The sequence below is a fragment of the Augochlora pura genome, chromosome 1 (assembly GCF_028453695.1).
Source record: "Augochlora pura isolate Apur16 chromosome 1, APUR_v2.2.1, whole genome shotgun sequence".
Classification (NCBI taxonomy): domain Eukaryota; kingdom Metazoa; phylum Arthropoda; class Insecta; order Hymenoptera; family Halictidae; genus Augochlora; species Augochlora pura.
In genome coordinates this window covers 6,846,191-6,871,635 of record NC_135772.1, presented here as the reverse complement: position 1 = coordinate 6,871,635, position 25,445 = coordinate 6,846,191, and the positions used below count along the sequence as shown (strand labels likewise).

Genomic DNA, 25,445 nt, shown 5'->3' with positions numbered 1-25,445 from the left:
TGTTCAAATTTGAAACATTGATCGGTTGAATATCGAATATCCGACAGATGATTAACTAGGCACGCGCATCTATTTTACTACAACGGTTTAAACAATAATGTAAGCCAAGGTGAAAGGAGATTGTGTTAAATCAGAAAATTTGTCAGATAAAACAGTGTGATTTGAAAATTGTAATTGTGTAGCGGTTGGAGAATGTTTGAAAATAGATGAGAAAGATCTAAGACATAAAATTATGAATAAAAATGATATTGTTTCCTCTGTTCCGAATAATGAAGATGTTCTTAATTTATTAAATACTACTTTATAATAGGAAATAGCATAAAAATAATTATACGGAGCTGAAATATTTTAAGAAACGCGATATTTGGTGATAAATGATTAGGAAGATATTTTTACATTTTTGTGTCACGTCAAAATTTTTATAATTAATACCATATTTGCAAGTTGGTGTATTTCCGTCGACTTTAAACCGCTTTAAACCGATTATCTGATAAATCATTTATTCAGAACGATTTACGTCTCTACTTGCAGATAAATGACGTTTTATTTATATTATTTGAAATATACAGTGTTCCAATTTTTATAAGACGATGCAAATTTTATGCTTTATCGTGTTTAGCGCGGGGGCTAAAACTGTAATTCTGTTCAGCGACATAATTCACAGTATCAATAACAAATTTGTCCATCAGATGCAACCTAGTTTACGCATTCGGTAGCATTGTCTTAATTTACAATTTTTTAATGAATTAATTTTAATTAATTTCAAAATACATTTTCCCCATTGTGAGAAATAAGAAGTATGGTTGTTTATTAACGCGTGCACTGTTTATTTGCCGAATTTATTATTACGTTAATATGGAATAACTTTACAATACATTTCGCTTATATTTTTATCACGTTGACATTAAGAATTACATCTTAAGACGCAAGTCAAAATTTTCAAACGTGTGACTCACGCCACTATAATTTTAATCCACTCAATTGGCGATGAACTGTGTATACTTTAAGCCGCGTATCATGCGCGATCAAGTTGCGGATGATTAGACATTGGATATCTCGTATCATAAGGCGTGTTCTCGGCTTCCGGACCGAACAGCTTCTGCGAAACAGTTGCAAACGCCGCGAGGCAAAGAAATTTTTCATCGACAAATTGTCAACCGTATAAATTCACGGACCCGAAACAGAATTCCGGGAGGATTTTTAGTGGGATGATTCGTAATTTTCTCCTATTTCGGGCGCCGGTGGGCCATGGACGGTGACGAATAATGGATATTCTGTCGTTGATAGAGAAGGCAGGGAGAGAGCAGCGAGCATGGGGATCTTCCCGATAAATTCCAGCTATATTTTTGACGGCGAAGCCATCGCGCTGCCGCGTTCTCATAACTGGCACAAATTGTGCAAAAATACTGCCGCGTATAAATTGCGGGCGAAATCGGTGTGCGCCGACAGTCTCGGAACTCCCGGATCTAATTCGAGCGAAAGCATTCTCTACTTCTGACCGATATCCTCCTTCGTGCGCATAGCCCTCACCGATGCGATGGCAAAAGTGTCTCCGTATTTATTTTTAAAGATGTCCGCCACTTTCTGTTCCGGTTTCCCGTTTAATAGATACCGCCGGATGTCTCGTTTTGGTCCCCGTCTGCGAATTCTTTCCGGCATTCCCAAAATCGATGCTTCCTGCCGTGGGACTTTAATTCTATTAACGCGTTCAACGAAATACGACGGCACTCTTGCAAGAAATTTAATATCACCAATTAAATAAGCAGCTGTTCTTATCTGATTTTTGAATTTGAACCGGAGATCTTTGTTACAGAAATAAATGAGGCATGAAGTCAAGGAACGTGTCAAAACGAAATTTGCTACCATGGTTGTAGAACATTTCTGCAATTTTTTGAGGATACATAATTATAATATTTTTAATAATAAATTATTTATGTACAACAATAGTGTGATTATTATGCATATTGACGACATACTGGAATGGTAATTGTTAGTAGATTGCGGATTTTGTGCTAATATGCGTGAAATGAATAGATCAAATGTAAAACAGTGCATTAATTTACTTATTTATTAAAATCATTGAAAAAATAAATGTGTACGCAGCTCTTGCAACTGGCAATTAATTCAATTTCAGTTTTTCATAAAAAATCGCAGTCTAATAATTAGAAATTTAATAGTTTATTGCATATTTTGCAATACGCATGAGTCACTTAAGATTTCTCTTCTTTCTTTAACAGTTTTAGAAGATTTAAGATAATCTTATCAATATTCCACAATTCTCTTCACTGTTCTATTACTTCAAATTGCAGTTACTTATTGCTTTCACAAATGCATAAAATTCGCGATCCTGTAATAATACTCTGTCTAGTATGATCATTCATACTTTATATTTAATAAGCGAAAAATTAATTACCAGATCCGACGCTACTGACAAAATAAAATGAAGGCTATTTTTCGAGAAATTGACATTTTCAAAGTCGGCTGTATCAATCATTCTTAGCTTCTATTTAAAAAAAATTGACTACAACAAAATGATGGTATGTGCTTCAAGAATTATGCTTCGTAAAAATTAATCACGATAATCTCATGTTTGTGCGGAGCACGCCAAAACCTGTCAGAGATTCTATCAAGAGGAGTAATTGTTGTTGCTCTGTGTATACAAACGTCGAACGACCGAAATCAATGGTCTTCGTTATTGATTACAGGTGCGCGTGGCGTTTGTATGTATCTTACCTAGTTAGGATGATTCGTCAAATAGAATTCGCAATGACAACGATCAAAGAGAGCCAACCGATTTGCATAACAAACCTGGATCGTTAGTCAAAGTCGTCACGAGACGATTGAATTTTTCATTCGGCTGATCGCGGTCATGATCGATCCACTGTCATCGAATTCATTTTTAAATCATTCTGTAACGAGCATCCTAGAACGTAAAGCTTCGTCTTTGTGATTATGTTAAATTTTTTAATGTAAGTGGCGGAACCTGCATTCAGTGTACATGTTTAACTTGCACGGATATGCAGAGAAGGACCAGTGATTTACAGGAGTAGTTAAGGATTTTTCGAAAATCGTGAGTAGATTTCGGATCTATAAGCAAAATGAAAATTCTGTTCCTCGATTGCAACCATCATTCGGCCGCGAATATTTCTGCTTTTATGGGCTAATAAATCTACTGATATTTTTTAAAAAAAGCCGATTTATAGGCTGCCGGTCGATAAAGTATTAATATTTTTAATACCTCGAAAAACATCTAACATCTCAGTTTTGTCAAAAACGTATGAAATTCGCGATCTACTTATGAAACCCTGTAGCGCACAGATAGAAGTATTCATGCTTAACCCCTCGCACTATATTAACGAGTCAGACTCATGGTGAAGATTTTATGCAAGCTCTAAATACTAAATAGGAATATTATTAATTTATTCTACATCGAAGTAAAAAGAAATTCTTTTTTCATCAAAGTATAAGTAAATAAATACATAAGTAAATAAAGACAATACAGGAAACAAACTTGCCTGGCTCTATTAGAAAAATGATTAATTACGAATAAGTGCTAATCGTTACAGCATAAAAGGAGCGATAGTGCAAAGGGTTAAACCTCGCCTGGTGGACTCAGCGTCTATGCGGACCCATTCAATATTTATGTTTACGAATACCGCAAAATGTAATTAGGGCTAGTATCGCGGTTAACTTACTACATGAACAAAAATTTTCTACAAGGTATTATTAACGAGTATCACTGGTGCAATGCGGCCGAGCCAATAAACCGAACAAGGCTTCATCCACTCGTTGACTTGGCTGCTTCGTGCCAGTAGAGCTTGCTTCCCATTGGTTCATGTTTTTCGTTAATAACTCGTTAACGCTGCCTTGGAGAACATTTTTGTAAAGAAAAATGTTGCTGAAAATGACCTTAGGTATCCTCCATTTCCAGATAGTTAGACATTTTTGGAATAGCTTGTATATTTAAGTACTCGCACAAAAAATCCAGATTTCAATCTGCATGGACCCTGGTCCTCTGCTTGCAGTCATAAACGATCCGCCGTGCAATGATTAGCATATATTGTATGTATTTTTTGGTCGAGTCGTAATTCAACGCAAGGGACAAAACTCACAAGATTTGATAAGATCGCAAGATTTTATTCCATGCAAACTAGGTGAATAATGATAAGGGATATTTAAAAAGTTATTATACAACAATTGTGGTCCTCTGTGTAAAAATAGCTGTCAAGAAACTCGTATCTGTTACGACCTTCAACCCTTTAATTTTTGTTGTTTTCTCGATGTTGAAATCCACACGATTCTTTTTTCATTTCAACTTTTGATTTAGCATTTCTTTATAATTCATTGTACGCGAAGTGTAAACTAGAAACAATCGAAGCATTATCTTAGAATTTGTTAATATAGCTACTTACCTGTACGTAAATATAATACTTCGCGCGTTCATTTCTGCGCACTTGCATCTCCGTTTACTCGTTAAATCGTTTTAAATTGCCTTTTCTTCGTCCTTCGAGTCAATTGTATTGCTATCGAACTTTTTACCTGAAAATTCTTGAAAAACCTTTCGAACGAGGTACCGTAAATTGGCAAAAAAGTGATATTTTTATTGGAATTATTGGCTTTCAAACAAGCGCGTGATTGCGCGTTTTGATAGCCTGGAAAAGGCTTTTTACGAAAATAATCTCATCAATGGAATTGAATTAGCGTGTACCGAGATGTTGCGCGGTGCGTTACAGCGTCGACCGTAGTTGATGACGATTAAATAACGCTCCTACCTCGCGCTAAATTAATATGTTGAGGATGTATTAGAAAGAACTGTGATGGAACAAGGTGCCGTATTTAAAACAAGATTTGATAATAAAGAGACGAACAACTTATCACAACTATAACACTATGTACAAAATGTCGGTTGTCGGACTAGATGAGAAGTTAACGAGTGCAAGGTGGAAAGTGAAGTAGGTACGCTTCTCATCCTTCGATTACGCCTTCCTATGTAAATGGCGTGGGTGGAGTCAGTATTTCATTGGCTGCTTAAATAATATTAAGACCAATGAATACTAGAAGATGGCCAAATAAGAGGAGAGAGCAAAAATCTGGGACCTCCCAGATTTTCTTTGTCTTTAGCGTCGCTGTCGCTGGCCGTACCCCTGCCCATGGCCACATCTGGTAGCGGTTGTCGAAGGCCCGAAAGTATCGACGCGGTGTTATAAAAAATCTACCTGGGGGCCGTCATAAACTCAACTGCATAGGCCGCTCGCGACGCGACGCGACACGAGACATCCGTAGAATTCGGCAGGATGGCCCCTCTTTGGCAGTTTTGGGTGATTGTTTTCCCAACCGCTATCTAATTACCTCCCAGCTGAAACGTGTGTGACATGAAATACCGTCGCGAAACAGCGTCGGAACCGTGACCCGGTATTGACAATACTACGATCACAGTGAACGTGAAGCTCCCAATAGTTTCGCGATAATCGTATAGAAAACTGAACGCAAAACTGAGTCGTTAGATTTATCCTTTTACGCAAATTATCATTTAATATATCGCATTGTATCAGCTGTAACAACTTCAGACTGCATTATTCTGAATGGGCAGGAAGTATTCAGTTTGTTTATTCTCTTAATATTGCAAATGATTTAGGTTTAGACTAGTAGCATAAGGGATATGACATAATTATCTAATCTAAGTATGTATCAATTAAAGGACTATTTCGCAGAAATGTAATACATTGATATTGTCATGACATTGTGTGATGTTGACACGCGTGGTATTTTATATTATCCACCATGCAACCCTTAACATATTAAAAATGTCGGACGAGGATATTTGACGCGGCATACAAAAATACAAGTAAAGTCATTGAACATAGATATTACTGAATGAATGTAAGAACTTAGGCAGAACGTCTAGAGAATATGGGTTTCTGGCAATAATTATTACCCTTCCCTTTATCATATTTAGATCAATTTAGTGTCGTAAATCACTTATTCGAAATTGATTACATTAGTATCTCAAACAGAGACTCTTTGCAGCACAAAAAACAATAAAAAGGACAAATTAAACAGCCTTACGTACGCATCGTCTTTTTTATTTACATCACCATGAAACCCAAAAACGATCGAGAAACACTGGATTAGACAAGAAACGTGTAAATTTTCGATGGCAACGAGTCAGCGAAATACCACGATCTAGTGAAATCAAGCAAGGTAAAACTTAGTCTCCAGTGTACGCATTTCGCCGCTGCAGTCCGAGGAACGACGCACATATCTGGCGTTCAGCGTCCAAATTGGGCTTTCAGGGAATCGGAAAAATCGACGGCCCTAAGTGAGCTAACAAAGAGCACGGTCCGCCCTGGGGCTCGGGGCGTGTGCCAAGAGATATCGGGAAGGAGACACGACTACACTCGCGCGTAGGGCAGCCGACGCTTGTAATTCTGCGACATGAAGACTCGGTTAATTCGCCTCGAGTCTCGCAAGCTGTACCGGCGAGCGAATTCCGGCCGATTGCAACCACTTAAATCAGAGACCTGGACTGGCAGCCAAATGCGAGATCGAACGTACAATTCAGACGGCAGCGAACTGGCAGCGCTGGCCGTGGATAGAGAAGAGTTGGGGACAAAGACAGAATCGAGAAATGAGGAGCAAGGACGCTCGGGAAGGACGAGGACGCAGAGGTAGCACGGGGAAAAAGACCTGAGGAGAAAGAGAGTAATAGAAAGACCGGCGGAAGTGGATATAAGAGGGAAACAGTGAGCCAATTCGCTAATCCCGATTTCCGATCGCGCACGTCGATTCTTGCGTATTTACGTTAACAGCTCCAATCAGTTCTATTCCCATTTCCTTGCTCTCAGATACCGGGAAACAGGCCCGGCGTTCTCTCAGCTCCGTTCACCCCGGCTCGCTTCCTCCTTTGATCGGCCGATTCGCATTCCACTGAGCTAGTTCCTCTCGTTCTCTTACCTAGCCTCTTCTTTCCCGCCAACGATGCATGTCTCCACTGTTCTGAAGCCACATTGCGCTGTGCCGAATCGTCCGTATAGAGAAACACACTAGCATATTTATATTGACTCTGTCATATTTTAAAGATCTCCAAATTTACATGCTTTCTAGAGAATTTGACGTTTTGTAGGTCAAAACACGTTCGATCTCTTCCATCCAGCTTTAATCGTTGCAACCTCGGAAACCTTTATGTCAAATGTCCGAAAATTCCCGGTGTTAACGACGTGGGTATCAAAGAGCCAAGTGCGAGATCTGAGGTGCTGAAAGTTTTGTTCTTTCTGTCAGACGTATGTTTATTTAGACCAATGGAGCCGTTTTCTTCGAGGCGATCAATTGCTGAACCTCTGGTTCTTTTTCGGACACGATTAACTTTGTATTTATCAAATAGGATATTTGTCTATTCAGAAATAAACAAAATAAAAGAAGAAATTCTACCACCCTTTACGGTGGAAACTCGATCGTAGTAGAGTGAATGTTCAGATTACAAAACGGTTACTTAGTTACAGTGCCAGGTTCCATCTTTATTAATTTGTACAGAAAACCGTTTTGGATAATGGTCTTGCGGTAGAGTTGATTGCATGTGAAACGTAGTTGGACAACTCACTTGGAAATTATACATGAGACGTGGCATAGGAGATGAAATTCTGAAATGTTGCATAAAACCGATGGTGGAAGGAGATCCGAAATTTCGACAATTTTAGAACCGTTTTAGGATAGATTTAGGATAGATATAGAAAACCAAAATAATCTCGTCGCTTAACATTGGTAACAAGTAACACGATACTTAAAGAACTTATAATTCCTCTATAAGAACACATTCTTCTTTATTTTATAAAAGGATAGCTATATTTATTATAAAATATATGTTATAACATATCAGTTTTGTGTATCCTAGTTAAACTACTATTATCTGAACTAGTACCGAACATCGCTCCAAATATACAAAATCAATTATACTCTTTACCGTTGCTATAATCCGACGATTAAGCAAGACGTACAAATTAAATCCACTTATCTGAATATGAACTTCAGTTATTTGATCGAAAAGTTTCAAATAATGGGAGAAGTCGGTCAATTCCTATTGTATGAACCACCTACAATAGCTACATGAACTGCTTGTTTCTCGACGGGTTCCCATGAATGAAGTTTTACTGTTCTATTAACCTTTCGCGTGTAATAGCCGGTTACGCTTGCGATCGAAACATATTATTCCGTTATCAAACTCTAGAACTGAAAGTAAATTCAGATATACAAGACATAAAAGTTGTATCTTTTTATTAGAGAAACGATTGAATACAGATTATGGGTGTAGGAAAAATCAGTGTTACTACACTTTCACAGCAAAAATATATATGCATGTACATTCAAAAACTCACAAGAGTTTGAAATATACAAAATTTATACCTGTACTTCAGACTAAGCAGTTCAAGAGTGTTCAATTGTATTTTCTAAAAGTCCTTTCTAATTCTGGATCTTCTTAAAAATCCCTACTTTGACGTCATCGTGGAATAATTTCTAATATTCAACGGCATATTGCCTTACGCAAGACTTCCAAGACTTCCGACGCAAGCGTGATGCCATAAAATGGCCGCTCTCCGACAGATTTTCGCAACATTGAGAGATTTAGTGTTCTAACAGCAGAACGGAGAAGATCCAGCGCTAGCCAGAATATGTACAAGCCGTTAGCGTGCGTATTTAATTGATTACTTATTGATTTAAACCGTTAAATTGTATCTTCCAAAACGTCAACTCATAATTCTGACATGTTTAATTTCCGAACATTGACTGGACATGATCGTTAACGAAAGAATATAATTGATAATACAGCACATTATTATTCAATTAAAATTTAAAAGAAGGTATTACAAGTTATGTGTTAAAGAACTCTGTGGTTGAGAAGAGACGCATCGTCCGAACATTATCCGTACGTAAGTACACTAAATCTCTTGACGAGAAACTGGCTTATCATAGAAAATTATTAAGTATTCTAGTAATCAGCGTGACGATCAACTCCGTTGAGGTAAAATACAGACCGCGCTTTTAATAAAATGTTTCAATTACGGAATTATAAGAAACTAAATAACAACTTGCTGACACGGACGATGAAATGCTCTAGACCATCCTTAATCCGATATGTTCATTTATTTCAGCAACCACGAAGAAACAATTTCATATAACATTTTTCAAAATGCGTATCGCGGTCGCCACTTATTACGTAACCGAATAGTTAAAATACGCTCGGTTTTAAGGTCAGCGACGTTGCTCATCACGGAGTCCGCAGGGAAGATCGGGAATCTTCTCGGTAGAGAATCGTTGCCTTTCTGTCGGACTCGAAAAAGCGATCCTCCCGGCAGATAAAGAAACAGATATATCGTGATCTCGCGGAAGCTGAAAAATTTCGTGGTCTGTGTTCTCCTGGACCCCGCCGTTGCGGTAATAGATTCTTTTATCGACTCGGCCCCAGAGTCTAGACCTCGCTCCGGTCTCTTTATCGCGGCTGAATTATCGGCAAATAGAAAAGAGTCGGCCAGATATCTCGAAGGAAAGTTCAAAAGTTTATCATGACATAGGTGCGGATAATTGATCGAAGCTCCCTGCGCTTTCCCTCCTCTCGGCTGTTTTCAAACTTTGCTGGCTGATGGAAGTTCCTGGACACGTAGATCGGTTCAGTGCCAGCCCTGTCACCTTGCAGTTTCATGCGCTTTTTTTTCCAAGCTCAATTAATCGATGGTTGACGAGCACTGAAGTGGAACTGACGCGCGTCTTTTGATTAAACGAGGTATTCATAGGATTGCATTCGTATCTGCAAACTCTAACGTGAGCCATACTAGGTATAGGATTTCTTTTGCGCATATTTTTTAACTCATTTCTTCGATCTTCCTCCAATTCTTAGATCTCTTATTAGGATTAATGTAAAAAGATAAATTCAATTTCACAGTCCTATGTGCAAGATTGTAAAAGCGAAACATGCATCCGTGGAATCCAAAACGAAATAGACGAAATAAATATACGATAACCAGTCAACCGAACTTCAAATTCATCGTTCTTCGCGTCGCTGGAGTACGTACGTTATTCGGACGCCAACAAGAAAATCCGAAGATTTAACCATGAGTCATCTGTTGGGAATGCGTTAATGCAAAAGGACGATTAATCCGATGTTCGACGGTCATCGTGGATTGCGCATCCGCGGGCCTTTAAACGGACCGTCTTCGCACTTTCGTCGCAGAAACGATTTTCGAGTTCCGTTATCGCGTCGCCCACGCGGAAGATTGTGGATGTCCACGGCAGGACAGTCGGGACAAGTGTATACTCCATAAATTACGCGTTATACAGTCCATTCGGGAGCGAGATAACCACCCTCAGGCTCCGGCGGCTCCAGATCGGACTCCCCATCTTCGTTCCGTTCCTTTCGCCGGCGTACGACCGGCTGTTTCTACAGACTTTATACGGTTTTTGACGAAAGTGCTAGGGTTTATCGACGGTCGCGGGAGCACCGACTGCTCCCGCCAGAATCAACGAGCCACTTCGATAGAACCCGTTTCTCGATTGTCCCCTTGTCTCTTCTCTTGCAGCCCCCCGCCACTGGATCAGTTTCCTACTGCAAATAGTACACCGATATGCGAGCGAATCATCCGTCGTGAAATTACGGTGTTCCCGTGTACTGAGTAATAGTCGCCTGGCGTCCAGCTCTCTCCAAAGAAATCTCATGTCGTTGCTGCGATTATTATCATTTAGCTTCATTAAGTTGAATGGCACCCCGATTCTGTTCTCGAGACTTTTCAACTGGCGCGAAGGATGCTGCGATCTCAGCTTCTTTCGTTTATACTCATTAGATCCTCCTATATTTTTTTTATGAAGTGCAATACAAATTGTAACTGCGGCACTTTCACGATTCTTCAGGGGGCAGCAGAATATTTAACGCTTAACAATGTTATTAGGTTCACCTTTTACCCCTTCTTAGGGAGTGCATTGCTGAAGGCATGAATATTTCGAACTCTAAACATTTTCTGTAGAGATCGATGACGGCTGTAACGCGTTAAATATCTCAAAATATATGATAGATATTATGTCACGGTTCGAGTGTCTAATGTATATTAACATTTGGGATGCACTCATTTATAATACTTAGGTAAATGTGAAATATACATCCGCATAAGGAGGAAAATGACTTTCAAGTACTTAAAAGGTAACTTATGGTTCCCCATATTTTAATAATAACTTCAGTATTTCCCAATGCCCAGCAAATCCATTGCAACCAAATAATCTCGGATAAATAGACAAAGATTGTGTACAATGATTGTCGTTGTAAATGCAATAGTTTAGGAGTGATCGTGTTCTAAAAGCAATGGTTGAAATCGTCATCAGTCTCCCCTATAAATATACGTTTCCGATATTACAATGATTAAATTAAGCGTATAACGAAATTGTATCGAATATCATGAAAATGAACTCGGTCTCGTATTTCAGAAATTTTTAACTCGACGAATGCATAAAATTCCGCTCTTTAGACGGGATATAGCGGATAAAACATGAAAGAGTATAGGAAATGTATCAGAGTTAAAAGAGGGATTTCGGAGACACGCACTGCTGCTGCGGTGCTTTAATTAAATATCTATAACCAAACGACATTAATTTCAGAATGTATTTTGTGCAACCCTTTAGATTTCGATGAAATTGCGGGCTAACAAATTTTCCAATTATTATACTTTTACTTCAACTGCAATTTCACAGAAATAAGTATAGGACCTGGAACAATTAAAGCGATCACAGAAATAAGCGAACAATTCTCTCATTAAAGAATTTGACTAAACCAACAGTTTCAATAAATCGATGTTCAACAAATATTCCTATTAACAATTTGAACAATAATTTGAAATATTTCTTTGTTACACAATTCAAAATACAATGAAACATCGTGGCGAACAACCTTATACAGAAAAATCTGTAGGAAATGGATCTGCTTCCTTATTGCTGCGAACCCTTCATCGTACGTGGAGCGCACTGTAACACTTATCACTTTACGCGATCGTTTCCGATGTCTTCCATTTCTCTAAGAACCGTTTGATAAAAATACCAGGATTCCAGTTCGTACTGTTTCTTTGTTAACCCCTCCCACGGCCTCTGATTGGCTCCTTCCAACAAGTCGGGAGTCCGCTAAACTTCCAGCGATACATTTATGTGGCGTAGGACTCGTTTCGACGGATTCCGGCGTGAACGTGGAACGGCGGAGGTCGATTTAAAAATCGGAACGACGGCGCCAAAAATGTTCTCATCTTCGGAGCGTACGGTCGATAAGGGCGGAGAAATGATAGAGCTGTAAAATTCTACCGTATAGTCAGCGACTGAACGACTCGAATAGCTCGGATCGTCGTCGTGAACCCTACGAGGTCTATCACCGTACAAAAGGTAAAAGGAATCGGTGATGCGAATCGATCGTAAAATCGCGTCCTCGCTGGTACTCGCGACAACGCCTCGTCAATAAATACTTCAGCTTTCCCGATGGCGACCGGCTGCTCGATGTATTCCGCGGAACGATCGGTCAACTTTGCAGCATAAAGCTCGCAGTGAAAGTAACGAGTTTTAGGACGGATTTATTCTTTGGGATTTCAGCACGCACGGTACACAGCTACACAACGTGAAGAATAAGTGCATCGATGTGCAAGCCTTACTGATTTCGTCGGTTTAAATTAGGTAGTTTTGCTACACTTTTCGGTAACTTGTGATTAAGAAATACTCGGGTGTAAAGGGAGTATGCAGCCCTGTCGTCTTAACATATTGCTTGTTAGCCTCATGTAGTCGTTATAATCGTTTACTCAGATTTGAAAATTACTTTTGAAGGTTTACTTATTCTGAAGGATTGAAAACGTGAGAATATACAAAGAGTAATCAAATAAAAATTGTCTAAATTAATTATAAGAATTATATAAATTGGATGTAAAGGTCTTTTCTCTTTGAATAATTGTAACAAAATGAAAATAATGTAAAGGTACCCCAAAATTTTTCTAATTAGTTTACCACTTTGTATTTGACCTTTCACTTTTTTATGCATAAAATCCCCAGTTCGTACTTTTTAATCTCGAGAAATCTTTAAGATTGCGATGTATTATACAATTATCTACAACTGTATGAGAGAAATAAATCAATTCATGTATGATAATACTTCCGAGATACTGTGTTCGATTGTGTAAAAAATAATTTTCTGTGTTCACATATTTCTTATGCATCGTGCGTTTGTCGAATGGCAAATTGTTAACGAAAGAATGATCAGTTCATTACAAACCGACAAAAGCATTTATATTTTACAGTGTAGATATGGAGCTTTTATTTTAAAAGAAATAAAGTTTGAATGTTTGAAATGTGACCACAATGTATATGTTTTACGAATGTTTCGTAAATAAGTTTCACTGAACTTAAAACAAATAATGAAACTTATGTATTTACTTCGTTTATATTTATCTCTGTGTACTTACGTTCGCTGATGATATTTTATAATCTCATCTTCTCTTGCTTCACTATAAACACGTATACATATATGCACACGTATACCCATAAACACCGTATACATACAGCATTATACGATCCATTTTTGATCATTTTACGCAGACGCTGTCGTAATTCTTGCACTATGTTATACGAATCTGGGTGTTATACGAGGTTTATTGTATACCAAATGCCAGGTGTACAACAACATAAATCTTTTATTAGATAGGAAGGACCAGCGAAATCTACTAACTTGAATATTTTTAAAATTTTCAAAAGGAGAAGTGATTTACGATTTGAAAAGTGTCTATATTTTCAACATTACGCTTACCGCGTCTGTTTAAAACAATTGCAAAATAAATGGTGGAGCAATAAATATTTTCAACCAATATTATTTTTCTTAAATACTCTTATTTTTCTACTACAATCGCCGAAAATTGTATTCACATCAATTTGATATTTCAGTAGTCATGATTTAATGAAAAAAGATTGACACTTTACTTGGTGGGTCCGTAAAATTAACAATTTTGAATATTTTGAAAAATCTTTTCAAGTTTATTCGTATACCGCTAATGCATAGTGAAATTTAACCAAAATTTGAAACAGTGCTGCTAAAGGTGTCCGATGTCACCCTATAATAGGGAGGAACATTTCGGCGTGTACAATTTCTCAGTGACATAGACATTGCAGACTATTGGACAAACTTAATCGTACCTTCGCTCCCTTTGCCATACAATTTCAAAAAAGTAATTTTTATTTGCCGCGGTATCGTGCCCTCTTTACTTAAAAGCTCCTTCGCCCCGCGTGCTGGACGAAGACGAAGGAAAATTGTTATCGCTTCGCGACGCTACTTTCATATTAGGGTAGAAGCTTTTCCGAAAATTTTTGGGAGGAAGTACCGTAGCGTCGTAGCCGATTCAATTTGCCTAATGAACAAGCCAGGAGGAACATGTCCCTGTCTACGGAGAACAGTATTATAAAACCTATCTCTTGTGACTCAGTCTCCCGGATCGATTTTGTACACGGTACGAAATGAGCCTGACAATGCAATCGCCCGTGTAGATTTCAGTCGGTAGCGTCACTCGCGAACCTAAGACAATAAAGAAGCTGGAATCGAAATATCGATAGCGGCGAGACAGTCGGTGAACAGAGAAGATGTACTTGGGTCCGAGAGTCGTAAATTTCGGCGGAATTGAAATCATACTGTTGCAGTGGGAACGGATCGGTGTGGCGTTCATTGAAAAATTCAAAAGGATTTATTTGCCCCGCCGAGAAGATAATTGTCAAACTAAACTTCACTTTATTTTCATTCGAATCTAGCGAATTTTAGTTGCACGAGTGATATTCATTACACCGTGAATTGAATGCATTTACGTTAAGAACGAGTAGATGGAATTTATGAAGCTTAAATATTATTTTTAACGCATTGAAATGATTGTTGAATCTCGAATCATGTTAAACAATATTTTTACAATATTAATACATTTTACTTTCATTTTATTAACTTCATGTGGGCAGAATTATTATAACAAACAGCATTACTAAGATCCGAGGCTTTTAGAATTTTCATCGCCAAACGATTCGATTCTAAAGTTCTTTCGCAGATGAAAATAAAATAAAGGATGTAGAATACGAGAGAATAGAAATGACTTTTGACTCACATCTCTATGTTACGAAAGTAAATCAATATAAAATTGTCGGAAATATTTTGTTTAACACCGATAGAAACAAAATAGAAACGCATGTTGATAGTATATACGGAGAACTCGGTTAATATTATTCTGGTATAGGAATTATTCGAGGTACGTGGTAACAAATAAATGCTCTTTTTGTTCACAGAATTCTATAAGGCACAACCTGTCGTTGCACAGCCGGTTCATGCGGGTTCAGAACGAAGGCACCGGCAAGAGTTCTTGGTGGATGATCAACCGGGACGCGAAGCCCGGCAAGTCCTCGCGACGAAGGTAAATCACCCAACCTGTTGCCTCTCTGACGTGCAAATTAGTTGGCTGCGCGTGGAGTGTTTCACGTGATTCGCCGTGTTTCGCAGGGCTATAACAATGGAGTCTAATAAATTGGAGAAGCGACCAGGTCGCACGAGAAAGAAGATCGAGGCGCTAAGGAATGGCGGACTGCAAGCCGACGTGACGCCGAGCCCGAGTAACAGCGTGAACGAGGGCCTTGATCACTTTCCCGACAGCCCTCTTCAACACGGAAGCAGCTTTCAGCTCTCCCCCGATTTCCGGTAGCTTGAATTCGATGCAAATTAAAGATAAACAAAACGAGGAGAACTATTCGAAGCATATGCATTATTATTTGAACGCGTTTAGTTTTTCGCGCTCGTTACCCATTCTTGACACTTTATCCACCGGAAACCTGTTAATCGAATTTTAATCCTTCCCGGGCTGGAATTATAGTGGCACAGATGACATTTTAGACTATTTTGACTTATGTATTAAAATGTAATCTGTACGTGTCAAAATGTTGAAAGAATAAGTGAAATAGATTATAAAATTACTATAAATTAACTTAAACAGGAATTGTCTTAACCAGAAATTTTATCGGTGAATAATATACGTATTGGTGCCAATATTCCTGACAATGAGAAAAACATGACTTACGCCATTATGATCCTAACTCACTCATATGAAAATCTTTTTTATAGATTATATTACTGAGAGTGACTTGGTGCACTACTGAAATTGCTATTCCCATCGAACAGTTCATCAAAAAGATTTTGATTGTAAATTGTGAAGTTCCAAAAATTATAAAACCATTGCCGGTAGATATTGTGTTAATTACTACGTGTGCTTCCATTGTACGCGTGGTTTTAACTGTGAGTCGCGTATGACGCGACAGTAAGCTTTTTATCTCGATTTTAGTTATAATAATAGTTATATACGTCATGACTCATTTTACGTCTTAATACGTTTTGCTCAATTTAAGAAGTCGGTAGAACTGATGATAGAAACATTCGAATCATTTGTTGTACTTATGTTTAACTGACAGTCGAATTTCTTTTCATTTAAGTCCTCGAGCTCCGAGTAACGCCTCCTCTTGTGGTCGATTGAGTCCAATCCCTGTGCTCCCTGGGGAACCGGATTGGACGCCAACATACACTACCTCTTATAGCCCAGAACAATTAGGTACGTGTGAATGTTTTCTACTTGGTTTTTTACGTCAACAGAGAAGCACGTCTTAAAATTTAGATAGTTAAAACATTTAAAAAAATAGAAATTTTAAAGTGCATCTTAACGAGATTTATAAATTTGTTTGTACCCAACTTTCAGTTGTTTCATTAAACTATGTTTGCTAAATATTTTTACGACTCACGAAATATCAGTCATTACCTTCCAAAGTCTTGAGCACCGTGAATGCATAAAGTCAGCGTGAATGTTCGATTCTAAGACGGTGATTCTAAACGACGATTTAGAATCAAAACAACGATCTGCATTTCAAGCGTTTAATCGATCTTCTCTTTTTTCCAATGAACGCGAACGCAGCCGGTAGCTTTGCGGAAACGATGAAACTGGAATCCTATCAAATGTATCAGACATCGCCACCGAGTCATCAGCAGCAGACCGGTCCTCCGCCATCTTATTACGAGACCCAGTATCAGAGAAGCAACAGCCTTTCAGCGGGATCTCCTTCCTTCGCTTTGCAACCGACACCTCAGCCTGCGAGTCAGCAAAGATGCACGACCCACGGTCTGCAACCGTGTGCCTGTCAAATGGTGAGCAGAAACATTTTGTCGATGCGATTCACGAAAGTTGAGACATTTCATAGAGACAAACAATAATTAACTGTACGGTGTTTCCTATATATTTGTCTCAAATGCGAGTATGATCCCTATACTCTTCATATACTTTATAATATTGGAATACTCATCTATATATTTTCCAAGTTTTACACAGTCTATACCCGCTGTACACTATTATAGTAACACCCTGTACAGTCATCGGCGTATCTTTTAAGTCGACGCTGATTTATTATGTTTTTAGACGTAATTTCGTTTTTAGCCACTATGTGGTAAAACTATGCTGTTCTCCTATTTTTCTTACATAATCGAGGAAATCATACATCGTATTTTCCAACCGGGATTCGCCCGCCAAGATATATTAAATTCTATAAAGAAATTTGAAATTAATGAATTATATATAAATTTGTTAAAAATGATTGGTTGAAGATTAACGCAATGTAAACGTTTGAGCACAGCGAAAATGTTGAGAAACACTGGAGACAGTCGTAACAGTTGCGCGGGGTTTATAAAAACAATGATATCGATAAGAACGGACATGTTATTTGAATTTCCGTTTGCTCTCTCCGAAACGATATTAGACTGCAAGTCCAGTAGCTGGAATGTCACCGTCGTATCAGCAAAGTGAACCGAGTCCCACGGCTCTGGGTAACAGTCAACAGCAGACTCTGCAGTACATAATGCAGACGCAACAATGTCAACAGCAACAACAGCAGCAGCAACAACAACAACAACAACAGTCGCAGACTGTCCCGACGGGAGCTAGCCCACCGCAGACACCAACACCATGTGGGCCCACACCAAGCACGATGATGGGGCAGTTGATGGGGGCGTTAAATAACTCCACAATCCTCGACGATTTGAATATAAACATCGAGTCGTTGCACGGTGGATTCGACTGCAACGTCGAAGAAGTAAGTTTTAGTTTTTCCTGTGTCTGTCCTCAGCGGCTACTCTATTGCGCCTATTGAACGCTGCGTTTTAGATCGCGCATATTTAGATTAACCTTGGAACGGTCGGTAATTACACAGAGTAGAATTATCGCGCAAATCTAACGAATTAGTACCAATCTAAGACATTCTCCGCAAGTAGCTGAAGCATTTCAATACGGCGTACGTATGATACAAAAACGACTTCATTCGATAAGATTGCATAAAACTCGTGTCACCACTAAGTAACAGGACCCACTTCTTTTGCGCAACGACGCAAAACCTGCTGCATGTTGCGTTCGTAGAAAATAAAGGATGTCGGACTGGAAGTTGTACCACATCCTCTTCGTATACAATACCTTAAACCTGTCGCGATTATCGCCTGTACATTTCTGCGTCGCACTTTGCTGCAAAGAAACGCTTGGAAAGTGCTGTCGTGCTTCATGCAGTCCTTTACTCTCGTGTTTCGAAGCTCTTGGCACCACTTCACACTTCAGCCGACATTTTCATTAGCTTATTACAATAATTAGAACATTTTCGATTGTAATAATTGCTTAGAAGAAACATAACATTTACATTTATTGCATATTTACTATTCGAATACCGAAAGATATGCTCTCACTAATAAACTAATCGACGCGAGAGACAAGGAGAATTAGCTGACCGCTCCACTTAATCCCTGCCACTTTTCAGTTTTCCTGTATCATTATTGGCTACGCGCCGGGCAGAAAACTTAATTAGGTGATGCGGGCGAACGATTCCCCTTGCTGCTCGCGTTGCCGATTTTTTGGTTTTCGAATAGTGCGTGTTAGGTATTTAAATATTGGTGACAAGAGAATAGAATCTCCGTTAGACTCGACCGAATACAAGACGTAAACTTCTTCCGACAATCTTACAATCTTTCCACAAAGTCAAACTCTATTGGCAATCCTCTAAAAGGTATATCGTACTCTTGTTACAGGTGATCAAGCACGAGTTGTCGATGGACGGAACGTTGGACTTCAACTTTCCACAGGCGGGCGTGATGGGCACGACCGCGATCCAGGTGAGCGATCGCAACGTCGGGCAAAACGGTTCGATGTCACAGAGCAACATTGTCGGTGGTGCGACCGGCAACGGAAGCGCGGGTGTCTACGTGACCAGCAGCGCCGCGACCCCAGCCGCGCCACCGTCATGGGTCCATTAGCGATGGTACCTATATTACCCTCGACGACCCCGTCACCTTTGTCGCCGGACGGTCGGACAGATATTCGAGGGCCGTCCGCGGCACAGCTCATCGGTGAGTCAAGCATTATCTGTTAGAAGAAATACGCCCGGTCGTTGATAAACGACAGAGTTCTAATCGATCTCACGCCGGTGGTCCGTTTCGTCGCTGAGGAAGAGTCCTCGCGCTAGGGAATGAGTAATCGATTTGCAGAGATCGAGGCTCTGAGAGCTGGCTCACAAAGAAAGGCTGCAGACTTGAGAACTCGGATCGCGATCGAACCTTCTGGGATTATGAGGCACGATTGAACGAAACGATCTTTTTATGCGTTGAATTCTATTCAGCCGATAGTGTGTCAAAATTAGGCGAAAATAGAGAAGGCTGTTAGTTCACTACTACAGTACAATACATTTGAGAAGAGCACAGTGAATTACCGGGTCAAAGGACACTAGTTCCGATATGTTCAAGGAGTCGAGTGTCACGGTATGTACAGCTGTTTGGTCAAATTATTGGAGTCACGATAAGAAAAATATATTTATTGTCCCAGTGACGGACAATGTAGCCTGCGGTGTTGCTGAACGTATACTTGTAATTTGCAGGCATCGGTACTTTATAGGAAAGTAATAGGAATTTTGTGTAGCTAGCGTTTCTCTTAAAACTTGATTGTTTCAACGCAAACTGATCAGTCCATGCGAATGGCTCTGATAATTTGGATACAATCTGTAACTTCACCGAAGAGAGTTAAGCGAGAAATATTAAGAGACTGACTGCCATTAGGCGACATAAATAGTAAGGCCCAACGCTTATGCATGTTTTATTTCTTGGCAATTATTCGTTGAAAGAGGTTGCGATTGGTCTCGGATCACTAACACAACTTCATTGTTCAGCGTCGATTTGAATTTCGAGTTGTTCGGGGATTTCTACTTGGTGCAACCTGTTTTACGGTCCCAGAACGTTCGATCAGAATTCGAATTTTCCCAGTTAGAAGTTTTCGTTGTTAGGAACTGCGAGTTGCCCGTTCACGTATTTGTTTATATATATTTCTATTCAGTTTGCTCTTTAAATATGTAACACCTGTTTTACCTCAACATTGTCGTACGACCTCCTCAACAGGAATACTGACGCATCCACCATCGGTAGTTATTGTAATTGTGTATATTATCCGTATGTACAAAGTCTTCTATTAAATAAAGCCATTTATTGTTAAAGAAGAGAAACAAAAGAATATATTTGTTCGCGTGTTCCCGCGCGCCACTGAATCGTTGTCTTTATACTCGTGCAGGGTGTCTCAGAATCTCCGGTGCAATGGAGAAGACGTAGCGAACGTTATACCGATATTCGTGCACTTGCTGGTTTGATTTTCATTAAATTTCTAGCAAAGAATGTACGGCGTTTACTTTCTGCTAATAATTTGCAGTGAAATCGTGACTTTAGACCAGTAGCCGAATACCGAAAAAGTCAAACTCGTTTCGATCAGTGTGCCAGTAATTATGAAACTGGACCGACCTGTCAAATATTTCCGATCTTCAAATATTTATTTACGCGTATCAGTTACGTATCGCTGAAAGGCAATTAATCCTTTCGCGATGTGGTCTTTAATGCTGCTTTCAGTTTCGACTTTTTTTCGAGTCTGCCTAACATCCACTTTCACAACTACTGGCACGCCTAAAGGGCACAAAAACCTGAACTTCTCCAGCAAAGCGTTCCGGTTTGTTTCGTTGGCTTAGCCTTTTTTGAGGAAATCGTCGAGTCTGACATACTGCGCCGTTCATTTCGAAACACCCTGTACAGCGGAATACCGTAAACGTACGATAATGATTTCCTCTTAACCGTACCTGCTCAATACAATCTTCCGTTCTCTGCGTGTGCACAAGGTATTCACTCAGCCAACGGCCAACAATCCCTCGTGAACGGTGAGTATACGAAAGAAACCAAACCGGAGAATGTCTTGCTGTTTCTTTATAACGAACACGATGGCGTATAGAATGTTTTTACACGGTGTTTCTCGAAAAACACAAGTGATTTTCAGTCGCTTGATTTCTTTTACTACCCGTGGATGTACTTTTTGCAATTCATATGATGCTGGCAATTGTAATGAATTCGACGTTATAGCTACGCTATACCATCGGTATGTAAATTTTAATAAGATGCGCTTATTAATTAATCTGTACATTCGCGTGGGGATCGTTAATTAATCAAGCTATTTAATTCAAAAGTGGTCATAGTCAGTTTTATAGTTTCTTAGTTCAGCACCACTTCTCGAAAGCTTAATCTTTATTACCATACATATGTATAATTGTATATGTATTATTGCATTTTACAGAACTTTTAATTCATGCCCCCATGATCCAGTAATCAGATGATTTTTACTTATACCGCCTTCGCATTAACTGTTGCAAATATGACGATATCTCGATTTGTGGTAACATAACGCATCGCTGTGAGCAAATGTTGCTTAAATAGAATAAAATAAATGCGTATTCAAAATATCATTCTTTTTAAGGAACATACATAACGTTTCTTCAAAAAAGGTGTAATGCAATATTTTATTGAAAATAAAGAATAGCTTTTATTAATCAACCTATAAGACTCTCAAGAAAAATAAAGTGCGTTAACTTTCATGTGATTTTACATACGAAAACAACTAGAAAGCGTTTTCTGAACCGGAAAGCGTTTCTTTTCATACTGTTCAATGAAGACTTTTTTAAATATCTCAATCATTAATCATTTTCCCCATTATATTCTAACACTTTTTTTTACGTAAAATGACGTCAAAGAGAGAGAGAGAGAGAGAGAGAATTTGTCTGTATAAGAAGAAATAAGCATTTTCATGTAAAATAATAATATAATACAATGGCTGATTCCACGTGCATTGCTATGTTCCACTTTAACGAAGCGTGATTCTACAAAGTTTGCACCCTTTAATACTAACCGTATCGTTGCTGATCGAATCACAAGTTCGACAATTCTAATTCTAGAATTATTTAAAAAAATTATAAATACACCGCCGCCGGAAACCATTCAATAAATTTATTCATCCCAATAGATGTTAATATAAAAATTGTAAAAAATCTAAATAAACTCAATACCATAATTTGGGTAAGGCAACACAGACGAGTTACTTTTAACATCCGATACGGTTAGACATGGATTGACATTGAAACAGACATCCGAGCAGAGTAAAGAGCATCGTGTTATTATTTCATTGCAATTGCGCATTGAAGGTTCCTTCCTTAAACTAATCAATTATTCATTAGACAAGTTTGAGTGACCAATTCTGGATCTCCTAACAGTGGTTGGAGATTAGCAAATTTGCTCCGACTTTCAGCAGTTTATGCGAACGGGACTGAATCCAATTGCTGCGACCTATTTAAGTTAGCCGGCAGAAAATGAGAAGTCAGGCGAAGCTTTTGAAACAGTGGGTACGAATGATCCCGGGCGTCGTAATCCAACGTCGTTTTCCTCTTCCGGTAAATGTCAGAAGAATAAAGAACCGATACACGCTATTTTTATTGTTATAAACAACAGCAGACCATTCTCCTGATTCGCGTTTCCTGTACACGCATCGGCCACGGGAGCAATGTTGATCAACGGCTGCGCGGCCACCTTGCAGAATTGTTCGCTCGGAACTCATCCGGTCGCGTAATCGGTTCTCCGACAAGACAGGTGAATTTAACAATAGGTAATGAAAACTTCGTACACTTTTCATCAATGAGAAATTCTTCGAATATAGGTAGCCATTTCTATATTCTACGATGTGTAATTAAATAGTTAATATAATAGGTACTAAGTTTATTGTAGACAATTATTAAAAAGTAATGGTGGTTAGTTCGAGAGGAAAAGCGCATATACATGGTGAAACCTCCATTATCCAAACGTCTCGCTCTACGGAATCTTAAGAATTGTACATTCGTGTAAAAGTGTAATATTTTGTCGTCGGTATGCCACTTCGTTGCCGATCCTATTCGAGCGTCGCGGATTTTCTCATTGCGGAGGCGACGTGTCGCGGTTTCACGCGAAAGATCGGTTCCTGGACGCTAATCCGTGCCGAAAGGCATTCAAAGAAACCGGGAAACGTCACGCTCGTCCGAGAAAATTCGTAAGAAACATGAAAGCGCAGTGTTTTCCGACTGCAACTTTGATCGAGTTCGGAAACTCCGTGGCGCGAACCGATTTCCAACGGCGACATTTCGTTTCTGTGCTTCGCAAGAAAGCACTGCGCTTTTTAAGATTAAGATTCAGTTACGTGCGAAACTTATCTCTAAGGACTTTTCTTGGTGAAAATAGCGATAGACATGCGTACTGATGATAGCGATATTGTTAAGAACAATTTGCTCTGTATCCGCGAAGCGGCGAGAAAACCGATTGTTCCAGGGAAACGAGGAAACGAAAGCGCTACAGTTGATTTCAACGATCGGGAACATCGAAATTCGTTCGTTTCACCTGTTAACCGGGACAGACGAGCCAGTCGCGTCTGTTTTCGAATGTACCTTCCTTGAACTTTTTGTCTCCTCATTCGTTATTTAATCAAGGGTCCCGGCATTCTGTCGTAATTACTGTAATGTGTAAATCACGCTGTGCTAGTGTTTATTGCGATGCATATTACCTTGTCTATTGTTGATGGTCGTTACGATGAAATTCCCGGTTGACAGGTCTCGGATAAGTAACTAAATTACATATAGTCAGTCACACAAATTTATTTGTATAATTTATTTAACGCAAGCTTCTTCGAGAAAGAAATAAAATATTAATATTATAGAAGGAACGTGTTTTATTATACTCAGGTATAAATTGTTTAATGTAAAAAATAGTATTTAAAAGAATTTATTGTTATTAATATATATATAAACTATATATATATATATATATTCTAAAGAAGTAATAAAGCATATAATAGTTTTTTGTATGAAAATATTTGTATATCGAATCTTTAATTTAAAACATTCTTGTTTAAGTTGATCCTTTCAGAATAAATAGGAGATCATTTTTTATTTTTTGAAGCAATGATCGATTTTCGATTTGCATTCGAATGCTTAGAAGTGCGACGTGGTTTGTTAAACGAACAATTAGAATTCGATGAATTGTTCTCGAAAACGTTGATTGTATTACTGAAAGATAATTAATTTTACTACAATTCTAACAGTACTTCTGGTCAAGTAAGGTAATTTATAGTTCTATTCGAACAGTGCCGGGAAACATATTTCCTTTTTTTCGCGTCTACGTTTTATTTCTATTAACGCTAACTAGTATGGGATAAGTTTAGGGAGCATTAGTGTTTTGTAATTTTTCTAATTTTAATTTGAATTCCGCTTTATTTCTCGCATCCTTATATATAGATTTCTGTGGCTGATTATACACGACTGAAAATTTATGAAACTCGTGCGTTTGAGAACTTCCGTAAATAAACGTTTTTGTTTGCACTGGAGAATCATGAACTCATTTGAAATAAGTTTTCAAACAGGGCAGATGTCTTTACGTTTCAATGTCTCCATCGAAGATGGACAATTGAATCGTATCGAATGAAATAAACGTTAAATTAGTACCACGAAATTCGACAATATGGGTCCCAGAAATTTACCGACATACACGTCGCAGTTATGTTACCCAAAACGCTGTCTAAATATCCTCTTATTTATATGTGTTAGTTTGGATAGTGGATGTTCTACTGTACTCTTAAAATAAAGTAATGAAATAAACTAATCTATGGTGAATGTCTAAAAAAAGAAAACCCTCCATATTGAAAGAATTATTATAAATAAAATGTTTCAAACATATTAAGAAACTTCAATGCTTATTAATTGCCGTCTACATTGCAGTCTACATTACGACTAATTTTTAAATATATATTGTTGCGTGAGCGCAGTCTCGGCATATTGAATAATAACGTCACGATTTTTATAACAACAGAACTCTTTATTCGGGAAAGGGGGAACCTAATATTCGACCGTTTATCACGACGTCTCTCTCAACTCTGAGTTAATTCTTGTTACATCGTTGCTCAGGAGATATTTACCAAGCAACGATACCACAAGGAACTCTCGATATCTCGATATCAGAAGATATCGATCCATATTCGTAACAC

At 38.6% G+C, this 25,445-nt stretch overlaps 1 protein-coding gene across 3 annotated transcripts in view; it reads left to right on the top strand.

Annotated features, from left to right (window-relative positions):
- Nucleotides 1-25,445, top strand: part of Foxo (forkhead box, sub-group O) — a 166,882-nt gene that overhangs the window by 137,033 nt on the left and 4,404 nt on the right. The window contains exons 2-8 of one of the 3 annotated variants that reach the window (XR_013493784.1): nucleotides 15,313-15,437; nucleotides 15,524-15,718; nucleotides 16,504-16,619; nucleotides 16,977-17,206; nucleotides 17,812-18,144; nucleotides 19,121-19,438; nucleotides 21,238-25,063. Coding sequence is in view for 1 of the 3 variants with exons in the window: in XM_078177956.1 (XP_078034082.1) it covers nucleotides 15,313-15,437; nucleotides 15,524-15,718; nucleotides 16,504-16,619; nucleotides 16,977-17,206; nucleotides 17,812-18,144; nucleotides 19,121-19,345 (1,224 nt within the window). In the remaining 2 variants the exon portion in view is untranslated. Of the gene's footprint in view, nucleotides 1-15,312; nucleotides 15,438-15,523; nucleotides 15,719-16,503; nucleotides 16,620-16,976; nucleotides 17,207-17,811; nucleotides 18,145-19,120; nucleotides 25,064-25,445 lie in introns of those variants that run through there. The other 2 variants (XR_013493756.1, XM_078177956.1) reach the window with 2 other exon arrangements.